This window comes from Oncorhynchus nerka, linkage group LG25, assembly GCF_034236695.1.
Source record: "Oncorhynchus nerka isolate Pitt River linkage group LG25, Oner_Uvic_2.0, whole genome shotgun sequence".
Lineage (NCBI taxonomy): Eukaryota > Metazoa > Chordata > Actinopteri > Salmoniformes > Salmonidae > Oncorhynchus > Oncorhynchus nerka.
In genome coordinates this window covers 31,588,761-31,608,797 of record NC_088420.1, presented here as the reverse complement: position 1 = coordinate 31,608,797, position 20,037 = coordinate 31,588,761, and the positions used below count along the sequence as shown (strand labels likewise).

The 20,037-nt window shown below is 42.5% G+C and overlaps 1 protein-coding gene across 3 annotated transcripts in view; it reads right to left on the bottom strand.

The window, feature by feature from the left end:
- The window catches only part of edc4 (enhancer of mRNA decapping 4), a 36,726-nt gene extending 17,501 nt beyond the window's left edge, over positions 1 to 19,225 (bottom strand). The window contains exons 1-16 of one of the 3 annotated variants that reach the window (XM_029634214.2): positions 19,041 to 19,225; positions 18,061 to 18,205; positions 17,520 to 17,631; positions 15,549 to 15,648; positions 2,927 to 3,113; positions 2,452 to 2,599; positions 2,211 to 2,315; positions 1,996 to 2,105; positions 1,770 to 1,877; positions 1,479 to 1,574; positions 1,266 to 1,365; positions 976 to 1,156; positions 792 to 858; positions 574 to 659; positions 266 to 456; positions 68 to 147 (exon numbers count right to left, since the gene is read on the bottom strand). In XM_029634214.2, coding sequence (XP_029490074.1) covers positions 68 to 147; positions 266 to 456; positions 574 to 659; positions 792 to 858; positions 976 to 1,156; positions 1,266 to 1,365; positions 1,479 to 1,574; positions 1,770 to 1,877; positions 1,996 to 2,105; positions 2,211 to 2,315; positions 2,452 to 2,599; positions 2,927 to 3,113; positions 15,549 to 15,648; positions 17,520 to 17,631; positions 18,061 to 18,205; positions 19,041 to 19,128 — 1,904 coding nt within the window. In that variant the 5' untranslated portion in view covers positions 19,129 to 19,225. Of the gene's footprint in view, positions 1 to 67; positions 148 to 265; positions 457 to 573; positions 660 to 791; positions 859 to 975; positions 1,157 to 1,265; positions 1,366 to 1,478; positions 1,575 to 1,769; positions 1,878 to 1,995; positions 2,106 to 2,210; positions 2,316 to 2,451; positions 2,600 to 2,926; positions 3,114 to 15,548; positions 15,649 to 17,519; positions 17,632 to 18,060; positions 18,206 to 18,338; positions 18,843 to 19,040 lie in introns of those variants that run through there. The other 2 variants (XM_029634215.2, XM_029634216.2) reach the window with 2 other exon arrangements.
- Positions 19,226 to 20,037: the final 812 nt, after the last annotated feature.

Genomic DNA, 20,037 nt, shown 5'->3' with positions numbered 1-20,037 from the left:
CAATCTCTTTCCTTGTTCAGTCAATTATGAATTCCTTCCCTGTTATGCACCCTTTGAGTTGACCTACCTGGCGCCACTGTCAGAGTTGCTGGTCATGGCTGTCACAATTTTCAGGCTGCTGGCACTGCTGCCTGGGGAGGCTGGGACCTGGGAGAGAAGGGCAGAAATCAAGTTCAAAGTGCAATCAAGATCCAGGAGTAATATCCCTCCCTTGGATATTCGCTAGCATTTTGATAGAGTAGTGAGAATTTGGAACTGGACATACTGAAGCACTGGGGGTCATGAAGGCGTCAGGGGTCATGAGCTTGGGCATAGCGGCAGCGCCAGTGGGGGACATGAAGTCAGCAGGAGCAGGAAGGGCGGGAATCTTCCGGAGATCATTTTGGGAGCCACATCCAGACTCCTTGTCAGAGCTCAAACCTTCCATGCTCATGTCTGTCAAGTGATCCGAAAAACCTAGAAAAGCACAAAGACCGATTAATACATGAAAATATGGGATAATGTTTCTAAAATCTCTTAAACTGAGTAAAGAATAGTTTTGGTTTATGACGACCAACGGTTCTCTTAACTCACCAAAGCCATCGTTTGAGTGAGGCAGAAATGAGGAAGAGCCAGACCCAAGGTTTGGCTGGAACCAGATCTGCACATCTTGAAGAGACCTGTGGACAGAAGAATACATCTAAACACTAATACAGGTGTATGAAATGGGATACTAAAAACTGATTAAATGGTCACAATTTCAATGCAGACCTCTGCGTAAATATGATAATAGGACCTGAATGACAACTCACTTTGTGTGGACACAGTATAGCTTTATTTGGATCCCAGCTCTGGATTCCATTGGGCCCTGGATGCCCTCTAGAGATAACAGGAAGAAAAATACAAAAATTATACCCATGATAACACAGGGGTCAGACCAGCCCATCATTAGATTAGGTAGTAGTGGTAATCGGGATCCAAGAAGGTGACACCAACCTGCAGTCATACTCTCGCTCTCCTCATCTGGGGGGAGGACCTCTGTGTGGCGCAGGCGGCTGCGGCTGACGTCCTGAACACCAAAGCTGAGTACAGGGTGTGTGAGCAGGAACTCAGACACGGCTGTGAAGCTGGCATGGCCCTTCTCCTGGTCCTGCAACAACTCCATCACATACAACACCTAGAGGGACAAAACAAAACAGGGTTAATAACTCATCCTGATACACAAAAAGGATTACAGTTGGTAGATAGATCATAGTGATATAGCAGGACACAGATGTAATTCTGACCTTTCTCTGTACGTCGCTGAGGATGAGGCATTCTGCAGAGAGGTCCAGGCTGGCCTTTAGACTGGGCAGGACTGAGGAGTTGAACGGGTCTGGAGAGAACCTGAAGGACATGTACATAGGCTATTGTTAAAACAGGTCCAGTAACGGCGGTATGAATGAGACAACTTGCAAAGCATGAAAGAGCAGTGAAAAACACAGGTAAAACAGTCAGACCTGATGGTCTGCAGGCAGGTCCATGACACTGTGCACCACATCTTCAGCTCCTGGTTCTGATCAGCTCCAGTAATCAGAAAGCGCCAGAATGGAACACTAGAAAGGAAAAAGAGGGGGTCTAACAAATCTCTCATCGGTCCTTAAGAGTAAATTACACTGATTGCATTGGGTAATGCTCTAAAAATCCATACATCTATGTAATCCTGGGTAACCAAATGTCACTTTCGCTAAATACTCAACACCTGTTCAGCTAAAGACGTACAGCAGCAGAAGAGAACAGTAGGGACTTACTCTGGGTCCTGTTTCTTGTGGTTGTCACAGAACAGCAGGCAGGAGAGGGGGTTCCCATTGTGGGGCTGCCACTCATGCAGACATCTGTGAAAGAAGCCGGGGAGAGGACTTCACAGAGGAAAGTAAAAGTAACCATAGAGATACAGACGGAAAGGAATTGCAAGAAACTGGAATTTTAATATAAATATTATATTATAAAATAGAGTAATATTGAGTCAAGATCTACCTTGGCTGGTCCTGTCCTTCAATGTAGATTTGCCAGAACTTTACATAACCATCATGACTGGCTGTGGCCAAGACTGTACCATCTGGAGACAGGGCACCTTCACTTATACGCTGGAGAAAAACACCACCCAAAACTAAATTTCCACACTAAAAACCAGTCTGTAATTAAGTGCTTTCCATACTGGAAACAGACAATGTGATTACTAAATGCCCTACCTCGGTATGTCCTTTTATGGTTATAACGCCGTCCTTCAGGTCAGTGGCATCTACTGGCCAGGTGCTATTGTTGCTGCGGAGGATCTCCAGATCCCACACCTCAGCCTGGGGAGAAAAGACAGGACAATCAGCAAAAGGGAGGCAGTGAATAAAAAGATAGTACAATGGGACAAGGAGGAAGAGTTTGTCTGAGACATGGGTAAATACATAAGTCTGATTGTATCCAATAAGGCATACATACCCTGTCTTCATGCAGCAGGGCCAGGGTCTGGCTAGCATCCTCAGGATTCTCTTCATTGTCCTCTAGGATGAAAGGACACCAGATCAACCTCCTATTGGAGTTTAGAGGTGTGTCTTCAGGCCTCCGGATGTGGACAACCACTTGATCCCTGAGAAGCATGTGGGTTAAGGTGTGTAACACCGCAGCTGTACACCACAGGATGTCGGTGACACCTTAAATGTGGAGGACGTACTCGTGGTAATGGCTTAAGCGGAATGTTATCAAATGCATCCAACACATGGTTTTCATGCGTTTGATGCCATTCTGTTCGCTCCAGCCATACTCCCCTCAGCAGCCTCCACTACACATATCACAAAGTACTTTTAAAAATGGTCAAAACCAGGTAAAATGTATAGTTATTTTACTTAACCTTTAACTACACGAAGCAGTAAGTGACCAACTGAAGTGTAATTATTGGGCAGAATGAAGAGGATACTGGATCTTGCTGCTGTGGCAGGTGAGCTGCCAGATGACCAGGTTGCCGGCTTCATCAACACATCCCAGCAGGGTGGAGTCCAGATGGGCGAAGGCCAGGTCTGTGACTGCACCAGTGAAGCCCTTCAGCAGGGTGCGCTCGGCGGAGCCCAGGCTCAACACACGGATCATGGCCTGGTTGTTTGCTCCTGTACACAAGTACAAAACCGGAGTTTGCGAGCCAACTTGTCACATTCTGAATCAATCTGGATCTTTTGGTTTTACATGAAAAGCTTAGGCAGAGTTAAATACCCAGTGCTTGACTTGGGCAGGAACTGACCGGAGCGGAGTACCGGCACCTCAAATTTGTTACGGCTTGACCTCAAGCATCTCTTATAGAATACTAGCTCAAAAGTATGTTGGCGCTCCTGCACCTAAATATAAAGTATGAGTGTGGGCATGTTGTTTGTAATTCTCTCATCACTATGATGTTGATTAAGTGCTTTAAATGACATAGGGAAATCAATACAGATAAATGAATAGATCACAGGGGTCTTGGCAGTCACACTTGGGTCGGGCAATATTATGATAGAATCGTCTATATAAGATGATTGACAGCCATTGTCGATGGTGATGACATCGTGATGTGACAGACGATAGTTTGACTGGCGCCACCCAAGCAAAGCAAAATGACAAGTCAATCTTGCTCTCTCTGACACCATCTTGTCTACCCGTTTAAAAAAAAAAAGTATTCTATAATCCTCCTTCTCAGCACTCTCCATTCAATAGGCTATGAATGTGACTGAAGGATATGTTTTGTTTTATGCATGGCTTTCTCACAATGAAACAACGAACGTAACAGAATTCCATCTCAAAATGCTATTTGAATAGCCTAAAAATGTAAGGTAGCCAGAGGATTAATAATAAGAGAACGTAACGACTGTTCCCTGATGGAAGGAAACGAGATACAAGTCGCACGCTCGTGACAATCACGCCTGATAAGGCAAATTAAATCTGTGCTTCGCAAAATGGTGTTGTACCTCGTTTCCCCTCCTTCAGGGAACATTAGTTATAGAACATATCAACTTTGGTACAACATACTATGGGGGAATATGATCACGCCCCAAGCCGACCCCAACTGATACTAAATGAAAACAGTCAATGATAAACCACCGAGACCTGACCCTGCCAGATGCGGAAGTCTGGGTATTGCCCAGACTAGAGGTTGACCGATTAAAATCGGCATGGCCGATTCATTTGGGCCGATTTCAAGTTTCCATAACGATCGGTATTTTTGGATGTCGATTACATTGCACTCCGAGGACACTGCGTGGCAAGATGACCATCTGTTACGCAAGTGCAGCAAGGTAAGTTGCTAGCTAGCATTAAACTTATCTTATGGGTGATAATTTAACTGCATTCGTGAAAAAAGCATTGTCGTTGCACCAATGTACCTAACCATCAATACCTTTCTTAAAATCAATACACAAGTATATATATTTTTTAAAACTTGAATATTTAGTTAAGAAATTAATGTTAGCACACAATATTAACTAGGGAAATTGTGCCACTTCGCTTGCGTTCGTTCTGTGCAAGCCGAGTCAAGGTTTTCGAAATTATCGTTTTTACCATATTAATGATCTACGGCTCGTATTTCTGTGTGTTTATTATATTATAATCAAGTCTATGATTTGATAGAGCAGTCTGACTGAGCGGCGGTAGGCAGCAGCAGGCTCGTAAGCATTCATTCAAACAGGACTTTCCTGCGTTTGCACTGTTTATGTTTATGACTTCAAGCCTATCAACTCCCGAGATTAGGCTGGCAATGCTAAAGTGCCTATAAGAACATCCAATAGTCAAAGATATGAAATACAAACGGTAGTGAGAAATAGTCCTATAATTCCTATAATAACCTCAACCGAAAACTTCTTACCTGGGAATATTGAAGACTCATGTTAAAAGGAACCACCAGCTTTCATATGTTCTCATGTTCTGAGCAAGAAACTTAAACATGAGCTTTTTCTAACACTGTTTTTGCATTATTTAAACCAAATTGAAATGTCTCATTATTTATTTGAGACTAAATGGATATTTATGTATTATATTAAGTTAAAATAAAATAGTGTTCATTGTTCATTCAGTATTACATACATACATAAAATGGGCCGATTAATAGTATCTACTTTTTTGGTCGTCCAATAAAAACGGTAACGGCATTGAAAAATCATAATCGGTCGACCTCATGCCCAGACAGCGAGCTGCCTTGTGACTGTGGCCTACACTGGCAGCAGTGACATCAAAGCAATAAAATCTTACTAAAAAGAGTGTGTTGATGCTTAACTCGCAGCGGCACAAATATCTCCTATAGTCAACCCTTTAAACAACTCCCAAGACGAGGCATAAAGAGAAATAGCTTATAAGGAGGACATAGCCATGAATTTCTGGGCGGCGGCCGCATGTGGACGCAACGTCACCTTAGTGGCCTGGGGCCCAACAGGGGTTCCACCTGGATAAAAGATCAGCAGTCGTGATCACCTTTTGGATACAAGTCTCCCCATAGGAGCCACCTGACAATAGCAGAGGGTCCCACCACTGAAGCCACTGGCTTAGGCTGCGAAGAGCGTCCAGGCTGAGTAGCTAGAACTTAGCGTTTTAAGGGCAGCATCAACAATTGCCCTACGGGAACGACTTCCATCACAGATGGCGTCATCGTAAGTAGGGCATAGGCACTTGTGAAAATGCAGGGTGTGATCCAGATGAAATTTGACTAAGCAGGGCTGGAACTTGGACACCCCTCTGTGCTGATAGAAAAGCGTGATATGCGAGTGAGCTCAAGATACAGAAAGTCAGACATCGTTTTCGGATTTCTTATGTAGCCTAGAAACTGACTATGGGACAGTAGTATTGGTGTGTAACACTGCTTGCCCCCTAGACTCGGCTGCCACCAAGCAATCTGCTGTAATAGCCGGTGGTTTGTGAGCATTCAGAGGTCGTAGACGGAGGTGCTTGCTGAGGGCACGTAGGTCTGCAATAAGATGCAAAGTCATATCCCTTTTCGGGCCCAGAAAAAAAAAAACAGCTATACCAGCTGTCCTGGATCTCCAACATAGAAACTAATCCGATATCCTCCAGTCTCCGGAAGCAGGCAATTTCCTCCCTCAAAACAGGCACTGTGGCCTCTGGAATAGCAATTAACACAGGTAACCCAGTATTGTGTCTTCAATATTATTCAACAATGTAGAAAAGAAAAACACTTGATGGAGTAGGTTTTCAAACTTGACTGGTACATACATTTTATGTCACCCCCACTTCTAAAACAAAAGTTGCACCCCTGATAAAAAATTACCTTGAATTCCTACTTTGGGGTGAATATAATTTATATGACATACATGATTTTTAGTTAACTCGTAAATATTAGCCTACAGCAAAGTGTGTTTAAATCATTTCTAACTTGTTAATTTCTGCTAGTTAGTTTTTGCTACCATGTGGGTTTTAGCTTGCTTGAGCCTGCTAACTGAGTGTTAATTCACCTATTTCCATACAGGTTTCATTTTAAACATTTATCTTACAAATTAGTTTTTTAATCTAACTGCTTAAACCTCTTGCTTCTACCTGAGACGCTTGCGTCCCAACTAGAGCTCTGGAAATGCAAATGCGCTACGCTAAATGCTAATAGTATTAGTTAAAACTCAAACGTTCATTAAAATACACATGCAGGGTATCGAATTAAAGCTACACTCGTTGTGAATCCAGGCAACAAGTCAGATTTTTAAAATGCTTTTCGGCGAAAGCATGAGAAGCTATTTTCTGATAGCATGCACCAATACACTACAACACAAAAGCCACGCAGGGGACGTAAACAAAATAATTAGCATTTCGGCGTTACACAAACCGCACAATAAAATAGAAAACAGTCATTACCTTTCACCATCTTCTTTGTTGGCACTCCTAGATGTCCCATAAACACTATTGGGTCTTTATTTCGATTAAATCGGTCCATATAAAGCCAAGATATCGTTATATGTAGACTGTGTGATAAACGAAAAAAACAGCATTTTCAAAACGTAACGTCATTTTTTAAAATTCAAAAAGTCGACGATAAACTTTCACAAAACACTTCGAAATACGTTTGTAATGCAACTTTAGGTATTAGTAAACGTTAATAAGCGATAAAATTCATCAGGAGGCGATGTAAAGATCATTAGCTGTCCGTCTGGAAAAATGTCCGGCTAGAAACTCAACGAAAATATCCGGTCCTAGACCTGAAGAAATACGGTGCCCTGCATGTGTTTGACCAAGAAAAAACTCGAAGGGAAATGACAAGACTCTAGACACCGTGTGGAAGCTGTAGGTACTGCAACCTCAGTCAATTAATTGTGGTTCACCTTTATCAATGGGTTCAAGTAGCGCATGGATATATTTTCCCATTTTCAGTGATCAGTTTTTCTTGTGCTTTTCGATGTAAATGCCGTTCTGGTAAAGCCACAGCAGTGATTTAACCAGTTTTATAAACGTCTGAGTGTTTTCTATCCACACAGACTAAGCAAATGCATATACTATATTCCTGGCATGAGTAGCAGCGCGCTGAAATGTTGCGCAATTTTTAACAGAATGTTCCAAAAAGTAGAGGGTAGAAGCAACAGGTTAACTATTTATCTGTACATGGAATAGTATTTGTTGATTTTACTATTTTTTTCTAATCTATACAGGAAAATGCCATCGGCACTATCTGATGTGTGGAGACATTTCACTGCAGCTAATGTAGAAGGAAGAGCTGTGTACATTTGCAAATACTGTGCCAAATCATGTGTGAAGAATGAAACAGAATCATCTGGACAAGTGCATAAAGTTCCCTCAGTGGTCACAACCTCTGACAAAAGTCCCTCTACTTCTATTCAAGGTGAAAATAATGAATCAGACACCTTATCGATAGCAACAGCTCATGGTCCTCCTGGAATCAGAAGTTTTTTTTGACTCAATGAACATAGTCAGAGAAATGCTGATGAATATCTTGCTTAAGCCATGTATGCAACTGGTTCACCTCTGATGCTCACAGGCAATGTGTATTGGAAGAGATTTTATGTTCATTGCCCAGCATACATCCCTCCAACCAGAATGCTTTATCTTCTCATTTGCTGGATGCAGAGTTCAAGTGAAGGTTAAGCAAATCATAGAGAAAGCAGACTGTATTGCAATCATCTCTAATGGGTAGTCGGATGTTTGTGGGCAAGGAATAATTAACTACATCTCCATTGCAGATGAGCTGAAGGCAGTCATCAACGACCTTGGACCACAGAAGGTATTTGTACTGGTGACAGACAATGCTGCAAACAGGAAGGCTGCTTGGTCTAAAGTAGAGGAATCCACCTTCACGTCACACTCATGGGATGTGCTGCTCATGTATTCAATCTGCTCCTCAAGGACATCATGGCACTGAAAACAATGGATACACTCTACAAGAGAGCCAAGGAAATGGTTAGGTAAGCGAAGGGTCATCAAGTTATAGCAGCAATCTACCTCACCAAGCTAAGTGAGAAGAATAAGAGCAGCACATTGAAGATGCCCAGTTGTCATCATGTTTGACAGTCTCCTGGAGGGAAAGGAGTCTCTCCAAGAAATGGTCATATCATAGTCTGCCGAAAATGGACAGCCCCATCAAGAGGATCCTCCTGGATGATGTATTTTGAGAGAGAGTGGTGGAAATCTATAGCAGTAGCCATTGTACGTATTGAGGGAGACAATGCCATCCTGTCTGACGTTCAGACTCCACTTGCAGATGTAAGGGAAGAAATCCGTACTGCCCTGCCCATTTCATTGTTGCTGCAAGCAGAGGAAACTGCAGTTTTGAAATACATCAAAAATAATTCTGCCTGAAGCCCATACACGCAGCGTATATGTTGGACCCCAAGTATGCTGGCAAGAGCATCCTGTCTGATGCAGAGATCAACAAGGCCTATGGCATTATCACTACCGTGTCTCGCCACCTTGGCCTGGATGAGGGCAAGGTTCTTGGCAGTCTGGCGAAGTACATTTTCAAGCAAGGGCTTTGGGATGGAGATGCAATATGGAAGTCGTGCCAACATATTTCAGCCACCTCGTGGAAGAGACTTTGTGGATCTGAGGCTCATTCCCCTGTTGCCTCCATCATCCTCCAAATCCGACTAAATCATTTTACAGATTGAGCGATACGATGGAACATTCAATATTCCCTTTGTTTTGTTGTTCAGTGAAATCATCCCATGTGAAGTCAACTCATAATTCATTTTTTTTTCTATTAGAAGGATTTAATAATTTTCAATGGAAAACACATCTACATTTAAATGGTATTAGTATTCATTTGCATACATTCCTGTTAATTCCCACAGAAAATTTTCCCCAAGCCATAAAACACCCTTCGACCCTCACACTGCACCCAGATGCACGCAGAATGTCAGCTTCAATGTATGAGCAGCAATGTGTATAGACAGGCTTGCGTTGTTATTATTAGCTGTGTTTTTCAATAATGAGGAATAATTCACTTTCTCTGGTCATAGGAGCAACATGAATTTGTTGAATCAGAAATAATGTGTAATCCTTCAGTTAAGCCAAATATTTAAGAGAATCACATTTTAGCCCCCTCTCTCACCACCCAAAACCTCTCCTCTTGTACTTCTCTGCCTGTGTGTGCGCTGTTGCTGTGACTTCTGTTGCAGACAGCTTTTCTCACTCGTTTGCGGCAGAGCGAAGTGGGAAAAGTAACTAAATGCTATAAAAACCAAAGAAATCCTAGGTTTCAAAACTCAAAGGCAGCCTGGAAAGTAGCTGAATTTGTCACTACTCTTACCAATAACATTAGCAGGAGGGTTCTGAAAAACTAAATAAATATAGCGACAAAGTTGCTAAATTGGCAACATTGTTTTTTGGTCAGCCTTTGCAGAGGGAGAGAAGTGAGGGACAGTCTGATGGTAAAATTAAGTACATTACTTAAATTTATGCTCACTCAACTGCCATCATGTGCGCGCCACAAAGACACACAGGTTGTGCTCCTCCACCAGAAAGGAACATTGGAAAATACTTGCCATTGCCTGCACTTAGCCTCTGCCCAGGTTTACCAAAACATTATCTTTCGTCATGATGTTGCAGTCGATTTCGCGCTTTTGACCGTCTTAATTTTAGGGGCAATAGCAACTTATATCACAATCTTTTGTGGACATGATAGTGATAGGACATAGCCAAACCCTAAGTTATAGACTAAAGCAAAGATAAATCAAATCGAATTACTTCAAAACCACTGTTAATCAAACAAAGAAATGCATGTTCCTGTAACCTTGGCAACACCAGGCTATTTTTGCATCTTTTTTTGTCTGACAGAAAGCTACACTACATTACCAAAAGTATGTGGACACCTGCTTGGCAAACATCTCATTCCAAAATCATGGGCATCAATACGGAGTTGGTCCCCCTTTGCTGCTTTAACAGCCTCCACTCTTCTGGGAAGGCTTTCCACTAGATATTGCATAAGTGACGTCAGGCAATTAGGCCTGGTGTTCCAATTCATCCCAAAAGTACACCCCAGATAGATACTACAACTGCGTCGGCGCAGACACAGATGGCCGCTTCGCGTTCTTAGGAAACTATGCCGTATTTAGTTGTTTTTTATGTATTATTTCTTACATTGTTACCCCAGGAAATCTTAAGTCTTATTACATACAGCCGGGAGGAACTATTGGATATAAGAGCAACGTTAATTTACCAACATTACGAACAGGAATACGACTTTCCCAAAGCGGATCCTCGGTTTGGTCCACCACCCAGGACAATGGATCAGAACCCAGCAGGCAACCCAAAACAACGGCGCAGCAGAAGGAGCGGTCTTCTGGTCAGGCTCCATAGACGGGCACTTTACCCAACGCTCCCGGGTATACTACTCGCCAATGTCCAGTCTCTTGACAACAAGGTAGACGAAATCAGAGCAAGAGTTGCCTTCCAGAGCGACATCAGAGATTGTAACGTTCTTTGTTTCACGGAAACATGGCTCACTCGGGATACGTTATCAGAGTCGGTAGCCACCTGGTTTCTTCACGCTGACAGAAACAAACATCTCTCTGGTAAGAAGAAGGGCGGGGGTGTATGCCTTATGCTTAACGAGTCGTGGTGTGATCGTAACAACATACAGGTACTCAAGTCCTTTTGTTCACCTAACCTAGAATTCCTTACAATCAAATGCCGACCGCATTATGTACCAAGAGAAATCTCGTCAATTATAATCACAGCCATGTACACCCCCCCCCAAGCAGACACCATGACGGCCTTGAAAGAACTTCATTGGACTCCATGCAAACTGGAAACCACATATCCTGAGGCTGCAGTTATTGTAGTTGGGGATTTTAACAAGGCTAATCTGAAAACGAGGCTCACTAAATGTTATCAGCACATAGAATGCTCGACCCGGGATGGAAAAATTCTGGATCATTGTTATTCCAACTTCCGCGACGCATACAAAGCCCTCCCTTGTCCTCCTTTCAGCAAATCTGACCACGACTCCATTTAGTTGCTATAGGCTGTATAGACAGAAACTAAAACAGGAAACACCTGTGCTCAGGTCTGTTCAACGCTGGTCTGACCAATCTGATTCCACGCTTCAAGATTGCGTCGATCAATTGGACTGGGATATGTTCTGGATAGCATCGAACAACATTGATGTACACTGATTCAGTGAGCGAGTTCATTAGCAAGTGCATCGGTGATGTTGTACCCACAGAAACAATGAAAACATTCCACAACCAGAAACTGTGGATTGATGACAGCATTTCGCGCAAAACTGAAAGCTTGAATCACTGCTTTTAATCAGGGCAAGATGACCGGAAACATGACTGAATACAAACAGTGTAGCTATTCCCTCCGCAAGGCAATCAAACAAGCTAAGTGTCAGTATAGAGACAAAGTAGAGTCACAATTCAACGGCTCAAGACACGAGAGGTATGTGGCGGGGTCTACAGTCAATCAAAACAAGCCCTGTCACAGACCACGATGTCTTGCTCCCAGACAACCTAACTTCTTTGCTCGCTTTGAGGACAATACAGTGCCACTTACAAGGCCCGCTACCAAAACCTGAAGACTCTCCTTCACCGCAGCCAACGCGAGTGAAACATTTAAACATTAACCCTCGCAGGGCTGCCGGCCCAGACTGCATCCCTAGCCTCGTCTTCAAGTTTGCGCAGACCAGCTGGCTGCGTTTACAGACATATTCAATCGATCCCTATCCCAGTCTACTGTTCCCACATGCTTCAAGAGGACCACCATTGTTCCTGTTCCCAAGAAAGCTAAGGTAACTGAGCTAAACGACCATCGCCCAGTAACACTCACCTCCGTCATCATGAAGTGCTTTGAGAGACTAGTCAAGGATCATATCACCTCCACCCTACCTGACACCCTAGACCCACTCCAATTTGCTTTCCGCCACCAGGTGGTGAGGGTAGGAAACAACATCTCCACCCGCTGATCCTCAACACCGGAGCCCAACAAGGGTGCGTTCTCTGCCCTCTCCTGTACTCCCTGTTCAACCATGACTGTGTGGCCATGCATGCCTCCAACTCAATCATCAAGTTTGCAGACAACACTTCAGTGGTAGGCTTGATCACCAACAACGACGAGACGGCCTACAGGGAGGAGGTGAGGGCCCTCGGAGTGTGGTGTCAGGAAAATAACCTCTCACTCAACAAAACAAAGGAGATGATCGTGGACTTCAGGAAACAGCAGAGGGAGCATCCCCCTATCCACATTGACGGGACAGTAGTGGGGAAGGTGGAAAGTACCTCGGCGTACACATCACGGACAAACTGAATTGGTCCACTCACACAGACAGCGTTGGGAAGAAGGTGCAACAGCGCCTCTTCAACCTCAGGAGCCTGAAGAAATTTGGCTCGTCACCAAACACACTCAAACTTTTACAGATGCACAATCGAGAGCGTCCTGTCGAGCTGCATCACCGCCTGGTACGGCAACTGCTCCGCCCACAACCGCAAGGCTCTCCAGAGGGTAGTGAGGTGTGCACAACGCATCACCAATGAAAAACTACCTGCCCTCCAGGACAACTACAGCACCCGATGTCACAGGAAGGCCAAAAAGAGCAAAGAACAACCACCCAAGCCACTGCCTGGTCACCCCGCTATCAGCCAGAAGGCGAGGTCAGTACAGGTACATCAAAGCTGGGACCAAGAGACTGAAAAACAGCTTCTCTCTCAAGGCCATCAGACTGTTAAACAGCCACCACTAACATTGAGTGGCTGCTGCCAACATACAGACTCAAATCTCTAGCCATTGAATTATTAAAAATGGGATGTAATAAATGTATCACTAGTCACTTTAAACAATGTCACTTTATATAATGTTTACATACCCTACATTACTCATCTCATATGTAAATAGTGTACTATATACCATCTAGCCTATGCCGTTCGGCCATCGCTCATCCATATATTTATGTATACATATTCTTCTTCATTCCTTTACACTTGTGTGTATATAAGGTAGTTGCTGTGAAATTGTTAGATTATATTTTAGATATTACTGCATGGTCCGAACTAGAAGCACTAGCATTTCGCTACACTCGCATTAACATCTGCTAACCATGTGTATGTGACCAATAAGATTTGATGGGGTTAAGGTCAGGGCTCTGTGTAGGCTAAAAAGTCAACAAACCATTTCTGTACGGACTTCGCTTTGTGCCCGAGGGCATTGTCATGCTGAAACAGGAACGGGCCTTCCCCAAACTGTTGCCAAAGCTGGAAATACAGAAACGCCTAGAATGTTATTGCATGCTGTAGCGTTAAGATTTCCCTTCACTGGAACTAAGGGGCCTAGACACAACAACGAAAAACAGCTCCAGACCATTATTACACCCATCCAGCCAACGCTTTACATTGCGCGTGGTGATCTTAGGCTTGTGAGCTGCTGCTCGGCCATGACTCGACTAACCTGTGGCATCGCACATGGACTCTGTACCGGTACCACCTGTATATAGCCTTGTTACTGTTATTTTATTGTTGCCCTAATCATTTGTTATTTTTCTATTTTCTAGATTTTTTTAAAACTTCAGTTTGAGTAAATACTTAAACACATTGTTCTTCAAATTGCATAGTCAGTCAAAACCTCTTGGGGCTAGGGGCAGAATTTTCACTTTTGGATAAATAGCGTGCCCAATTTCAACTTCCTGCTACTCATGCCAAGAATATAAGATATGCATATTATTCATACATTTGGATAGAAAACACTGAAGTTTCTAAAACTGTTTGAATCATGTCTGAGAGTATAACAGAACTTATGTAGCAGGCAAAACCCTGAGGACTAACTGTTCAGAATATATATATATATATATATATATATATTTATTTATTTGCCTCACTCTGTTCCCTGAGTTGTCATTGCCCAGGGATATTTCTTAGGAACGTGTTTTCAGTTCCTACCGCTTCCACTGGATGTCACCAGTCTTTGGAATTTGGTTGAGGTTATTCCTTTGTGCAGTGAATAAGTAGGCCAACTAGGAACTGGGTAACACTTTTGTGAGTTGCGCAAGATGTGAAAAGTATTGCTGGTTTGTTTTCATTCCTGTATTGAACACAGATTGCCCCGTCTACAATTTGATCGATTATTAACGTTTAAAAATACCTAAAGTTGTATTACAAAAGTAGTTTGAAATATTTTGGCAAAGTTTATAGGCAACTTTTGAAATATTTTGTAGTGACATTGCATTTTTTGTATGCTGTTTTTTTCTGGATCAAACGCGCTTTATAAATGGACATTTTGGATATATACATGGACGGAATTAATCAAACAAAAAGACCAATTGTGATGTTTATGGGACATATTGAAGTGCCAACAAAAGAAGCTTGTCAAAGGTAATGCATGTTTCATATTTTATTTCAGCGTTTTGTGTAGCGCCTGCAGGGTTGAAATATGCTAACCCCTTTGTTTACTGCTGGTGTTATCATCAGATAATAGCTTCTTATGCTTGACCGAAAAGCATTTAAAAAATCTGACATGTTGGCTGGATTCACAACGAGTGTAGCTTTAATTGAGTATCTTACATGTGTGATTTTTATAGTATTTTATTTGAATCTGGCGCTCTGCATTTTCCCTGGCAATTGGCAAGTTGAGACATTTGCGTCCCGCCTATCCCAAAGTTAAGAGCTTTTAAGTAAGCATTTCACTGACATGTTGTATTCGGCGCATGTACAAATACAATTTGATTTAACTTTGCGGCTGAGCCGTTGCTGCTCCTAGAAGTTTCCACTTCACAATAAAAGCACTTGCAGTTGACCGTAGCAGCTCTAGCAGGGCAGAAATTTGACTAACTAACACGTTGGAAAGGTGGCATCCCATGTCAGTGCCACATTGAAATTTACTGAGCTCTTCAGTATGGGCCATTCTATTGCCATTGTTTGTCTATGGAGATTGCATGGCTGTGCGGTCGATTCTTTATACCTGCCAGCAATGGGGCTGCAGAGTAGCCTAGTGGTTAGAGCGTTGGACAAGTAACCGGAAGGTTGCACTGCCTGGTTAAGCCAAATAAATAGTCAACTGGACTTCCAGAATGTCAGACATTGGCCTGGAGAGGACTCCTAAATTTGTACAAATAAAAAGGCAATATATGTTTCCACACTCACCTCGGATTGCATATGCCAGGTATGAGTTAGAAACTGCAATCAGGTTGCCGTAGTAATGCTTGTGCTCCCAGTCGTACTTGGCGACAGGCTGGATTTTTACCTGCATGGAACAAGAGAAAGAGTTCAAATTAGGGACCCATATTTACAGAGAGCAACAGACTAGCCAAGAAAAATGTGTATTATGTTAACATGATAGATATCCAACCAATGGTAGTAAGCTCTACACAGTAGACTGCTCTGTAATGAATTGCTTAGCTACCTAGCGATATCTGGACTTGAGATACAGCCACCCTTTGCCTTAAAAAAACTAGCTTTCCATTGTTTTCATCTGTCAATATTTGTGTTGCGACCCTGGTGTTTCTGCCAGAGGCATTTCTATGTTCTCAAGGACAGAACGGGGAACACAAAATGTTTAAATGCCCAGTACAGTAGTTCTCAATAAGAAATAATTTCTCTAACAATTAAGTACACGAAGCCAAAAGGTATGTGGACACCCCTTCAAATGAGTGGATTCAGCTATTTCAGCCATACCCGTTGCTGACAGGTGTATAAAATGAGCACACAGCCATGCGACCTCAATTGACAAACATTGGCAGTAGAATGGCTGGTACGGAAGAGCTCTGACTTTCAATGTGGCACCGTCATAGGATGCCACCTTTCCACAAGTCAGTTCGTCAAATTTCTGCCCTGCTAGAGTTGTTCCGGTCAACTAAGTGCTGTTATTGGTAAGTGGAAACGTCTAGGGGCAACAAGGGGCTCAGCCGCGGAGTGGTAGGCCAAACAAGCGCACAGAATGGGACTGCCGTGTGCTGAAACGAGTAAAAATCGTCTCGCTTCGGCTGCAACCCTCACTACAGAGTCCCAAACTGACTCGAAGCAACGTCAGCACAGAACTGTTTGTCTGGAGCTTCATGAAATGCGTTTCCATGGCGGAGCAGCTGCACACAAGCCTACAATCACAATACGCAATGCCAAGAGTTGGCTGGAGTGGTGTAAAACTCGGCACCAGTGGAAATACGTTCGCGGGAATGATGACTCACGATTTACCATCTGGCACTCCGATGGACAAATCTGGGTTTAGCGGATGCCAGGAGAAAGCTACCTGCCCGAAAGCATAGTGACAACTGTAAAGTTTGATGGAGGAGGAATAATGGTTTGGGGCTGTTTTTCATGGTTCGGGCTAGGCCCCTTAGTTCCAGTGACGGGAAATCTTAACGTTACAGCATACAATGACATTCTAGACGACTCTGTGCTTCCAACTTTCAGAAACAGTAGTTTGGGGAAGGCCCATTCCGATTTCAGCATGACAATGTCCCCGTGCACAAAGCAAGGTCCATAAAGAAATGGTTTGTCGAGATAGGCATGGAAGAATTTGACTGGCCTAGACAGAGCCCTAACCTCAAACCCATCAAACACCTTTGGGATGAATTGGAACGCCGACTGCGAGCCAGGCCTAATCGCCCAAACTCACTAATGGTCATGGCTGAACAAAAACAAGTCCCAGCAGCAATGTTCCAACATCTAGTGGAAAGCCTTCCCTGAACAGTGTCGGCTGTTACAGTTACAAAGGGGGGGGACCAACTCCATATTAATGCACATTATTTTGGAATGAGATTTTCGACAAGCAGGTGTCCACATACTTTTGGTCATGTAGTGTAACTTAGTGTAATAGTTTTCCATTTAAAATCGTCAGAAATTATTGCACAAAAATCAATTTAGCAAAACATTTCTCAAGCTAAAATTGCTCGGACTGATATTTATTTTCCCCATTAGCCGACGCCTATGGAAACAGCTAGTCTTACTGGGATCTGACAAATGAAAAATACATTGACAAAAAAAACTTTAGATACATAAAAAAATAAAAAAACATGTTCTTATGTTGTTAAACTCATCAGCTATTGCACAAATATGATACAAAACACATGAAAAACTAAATTGACTGTACTGGGTCTTTAATCCTTAAAGTCTTACCTTGTTGCTGCCACGGGCCTTGCTGTCAATGCTTGAGTCTCGACTGGCCACAATTTCAACATTGTTGGATGTGATGGGAATGCAAGTGGAGCCATCATCCCCAGAGAGGCAGCTGGTAAAGAAACCAAATACAATGTTTCCAAACTGGGTACTTGATCTCCTTAAAAGATCTAGATGGAACATTATTAATCAATGGGACTTATAGCACTTAGCAAGGTCCCAACATTGCTTTACAATTGTATAAAGAAAAAACAGGCATAAACTAAGACTCAACAACATTAACAAAGCTGGAGGGAGGGGGGAGGAATACGAACCCTGTTTAGAGTAAGGGACAGGATACCAACCCGGTTTAGGGTAAGGTACAGGTTTAGGGTAAGGTTGTGCTCAATATGGTGAAGGGGCAGACATTGGTTTTGGTTTCAACATTTAATCAACCCAAATGATTTTCACAGCATACCAAATGTGAATTTCTATAGCTGAGAAATATGTGCATGCAGAGAAAAATACAACATAATAAAGTAGACGTAACATTACTACTTACATTATCTGGCACTCTTGGGTATTCATGTTCTCTGAATTAGGGCCTGTGGATTCATCCATCGTTGACCTGCTGCCAGCTCCCGGCAGAAGTCCATTCAATTCGCCATTGAAAGATGTTTTTCTTTGACTCTCACATGGAGATGCGTCTACGAAAACAACCACCTGTGAGTAACTGGATATCACCAAACGAAGACATCTTAAAGCCCTATTATTAAAAAGTATGCGTTTAGCAGAGAAGGGGAATTTCGTGCCACCAGGAAACCCATTCTTAATGCTGACCTTCGAGGACTGATGTTTCATCGCTTCCAAAGAAACTAGGCAACCTCGTGCGGTATGATTTGGTACCTGCTGCCTAATTATTTAGTTACCTACCTAGCCAGTTACTCATCATTAATTAACCTTATGGAGGTAGGTAGCATTTGTTCACTTCCAAACGCCAACCAGCTAGCTAGCTATGCAAAGTACGCTAGTTTGATAACGTTGCATTGCTAACTACCAAACAAGCAAACAAACAACATGTAAGTCAGTAATGTTAGTTAGCCAACATCCTTTAACGTTGTAAGCTACTTAACTAGGTAGCTAATTACCTAGCTAACGTTAACTTGAATGGCTTTGCTAGCTAGCCGTGATGCAACATGCGAAATAAACACTGACGTTAAAATGCTGTAAGTTTCATACATTAACTAGTTACTGCGAGCAACCATTGTCACTTCGCTAACTAAACTAGCCTAGCTAGCAGTCCAGCTTACTAATATGTTCGCAAGTTGTAAATTAGCGGACGTAAACTAACTATCTTAAGCCACATTTTCACACGTAATTAACGTAAACTAGCTAGCTTCGAATGTGAACACGCTTAGCTAGTTTGCATTTTGCAGCTAGCAAGCTAACGTTAGCTAGGTAGAACTTTAAAGGGCTAGGTAACGTTAGCTTGTAATGCGGCCTAAAAGCCCTTATCCACCTTTTCATTCCCGGTAAACTTACCTACGTTGTTCCCGGGTCTATCCAACTTTAATATGTCACGAAGATGCTGGGTTGCACCCTCTATATCTATGTTTGAATTTGAAGCCATGGGTAAGGGATAGGGGGGAGCGAAATTATTTATATTTTTGTTCTATGCTGTTAGTTTTGTGAAGCAGGCAAGTATAACTAAGCACTTCTGGGTCACGGATTTTCTTGGATTCCTTCAAAATAAGAGTCCCATCCTGTATACTTTAATAATTACGGCGAAAATGTGCAATTATTCTGGCTAGCTTATTTAACATAGTTCGTTATCCAACACTACAAACTAGGTGTTCATGCATATCTCACCCTCCACGGCACTAATAAAATAATGCTACGTCATAGAAAATACATTCAGATTCTATACACAGAAAACAGCATGAGCTAATAAAAATGCTTTGTGCTCACCTCAAAAATGCGGAAGCCCTTCTTGAACCCTGCTGAAAACCAATAAACACAATAAAAGTCATACTTTTCATACGTCTTTTATTTCTGTCTGCCAGAAGAATAGAATACCTTGTACATCTGTGAATGATAGCAGACCTTGAAGAGATGCCTTTGATCTTCTTAATTGAACCAGTGTACCATCAGGGAAAACAAAAACAGTAGCCAATGCACTGGCTGAGGGAGGAAAAGCATTAGTTATGCCAGTCGTTGATTGACAGCAAACAATTGGTAACAATAGATAATTATAAACTGTAAATCAAATCTAAATAGAAAAAAAAATAGTTGATTACTAGACAAATTTTACTGTAAAAATATGATCATATGAGAGAAGTGGCCCCCACCACCACTTTACTTTTCCTGCAGGAAGTCTTGGGGATTTCCTTGTCACACAACAGGCAAGAACTGTTTCTTTATTTTCCAAAACAGTCCGTACATTCTGTTCCATGTGGAAAAGGGATTATATATGTAATCATTGTAAAAAAAAAAAGGAAATAAATAAGGCAGTTTGACATATGCCTGTTCCTCATCTTGC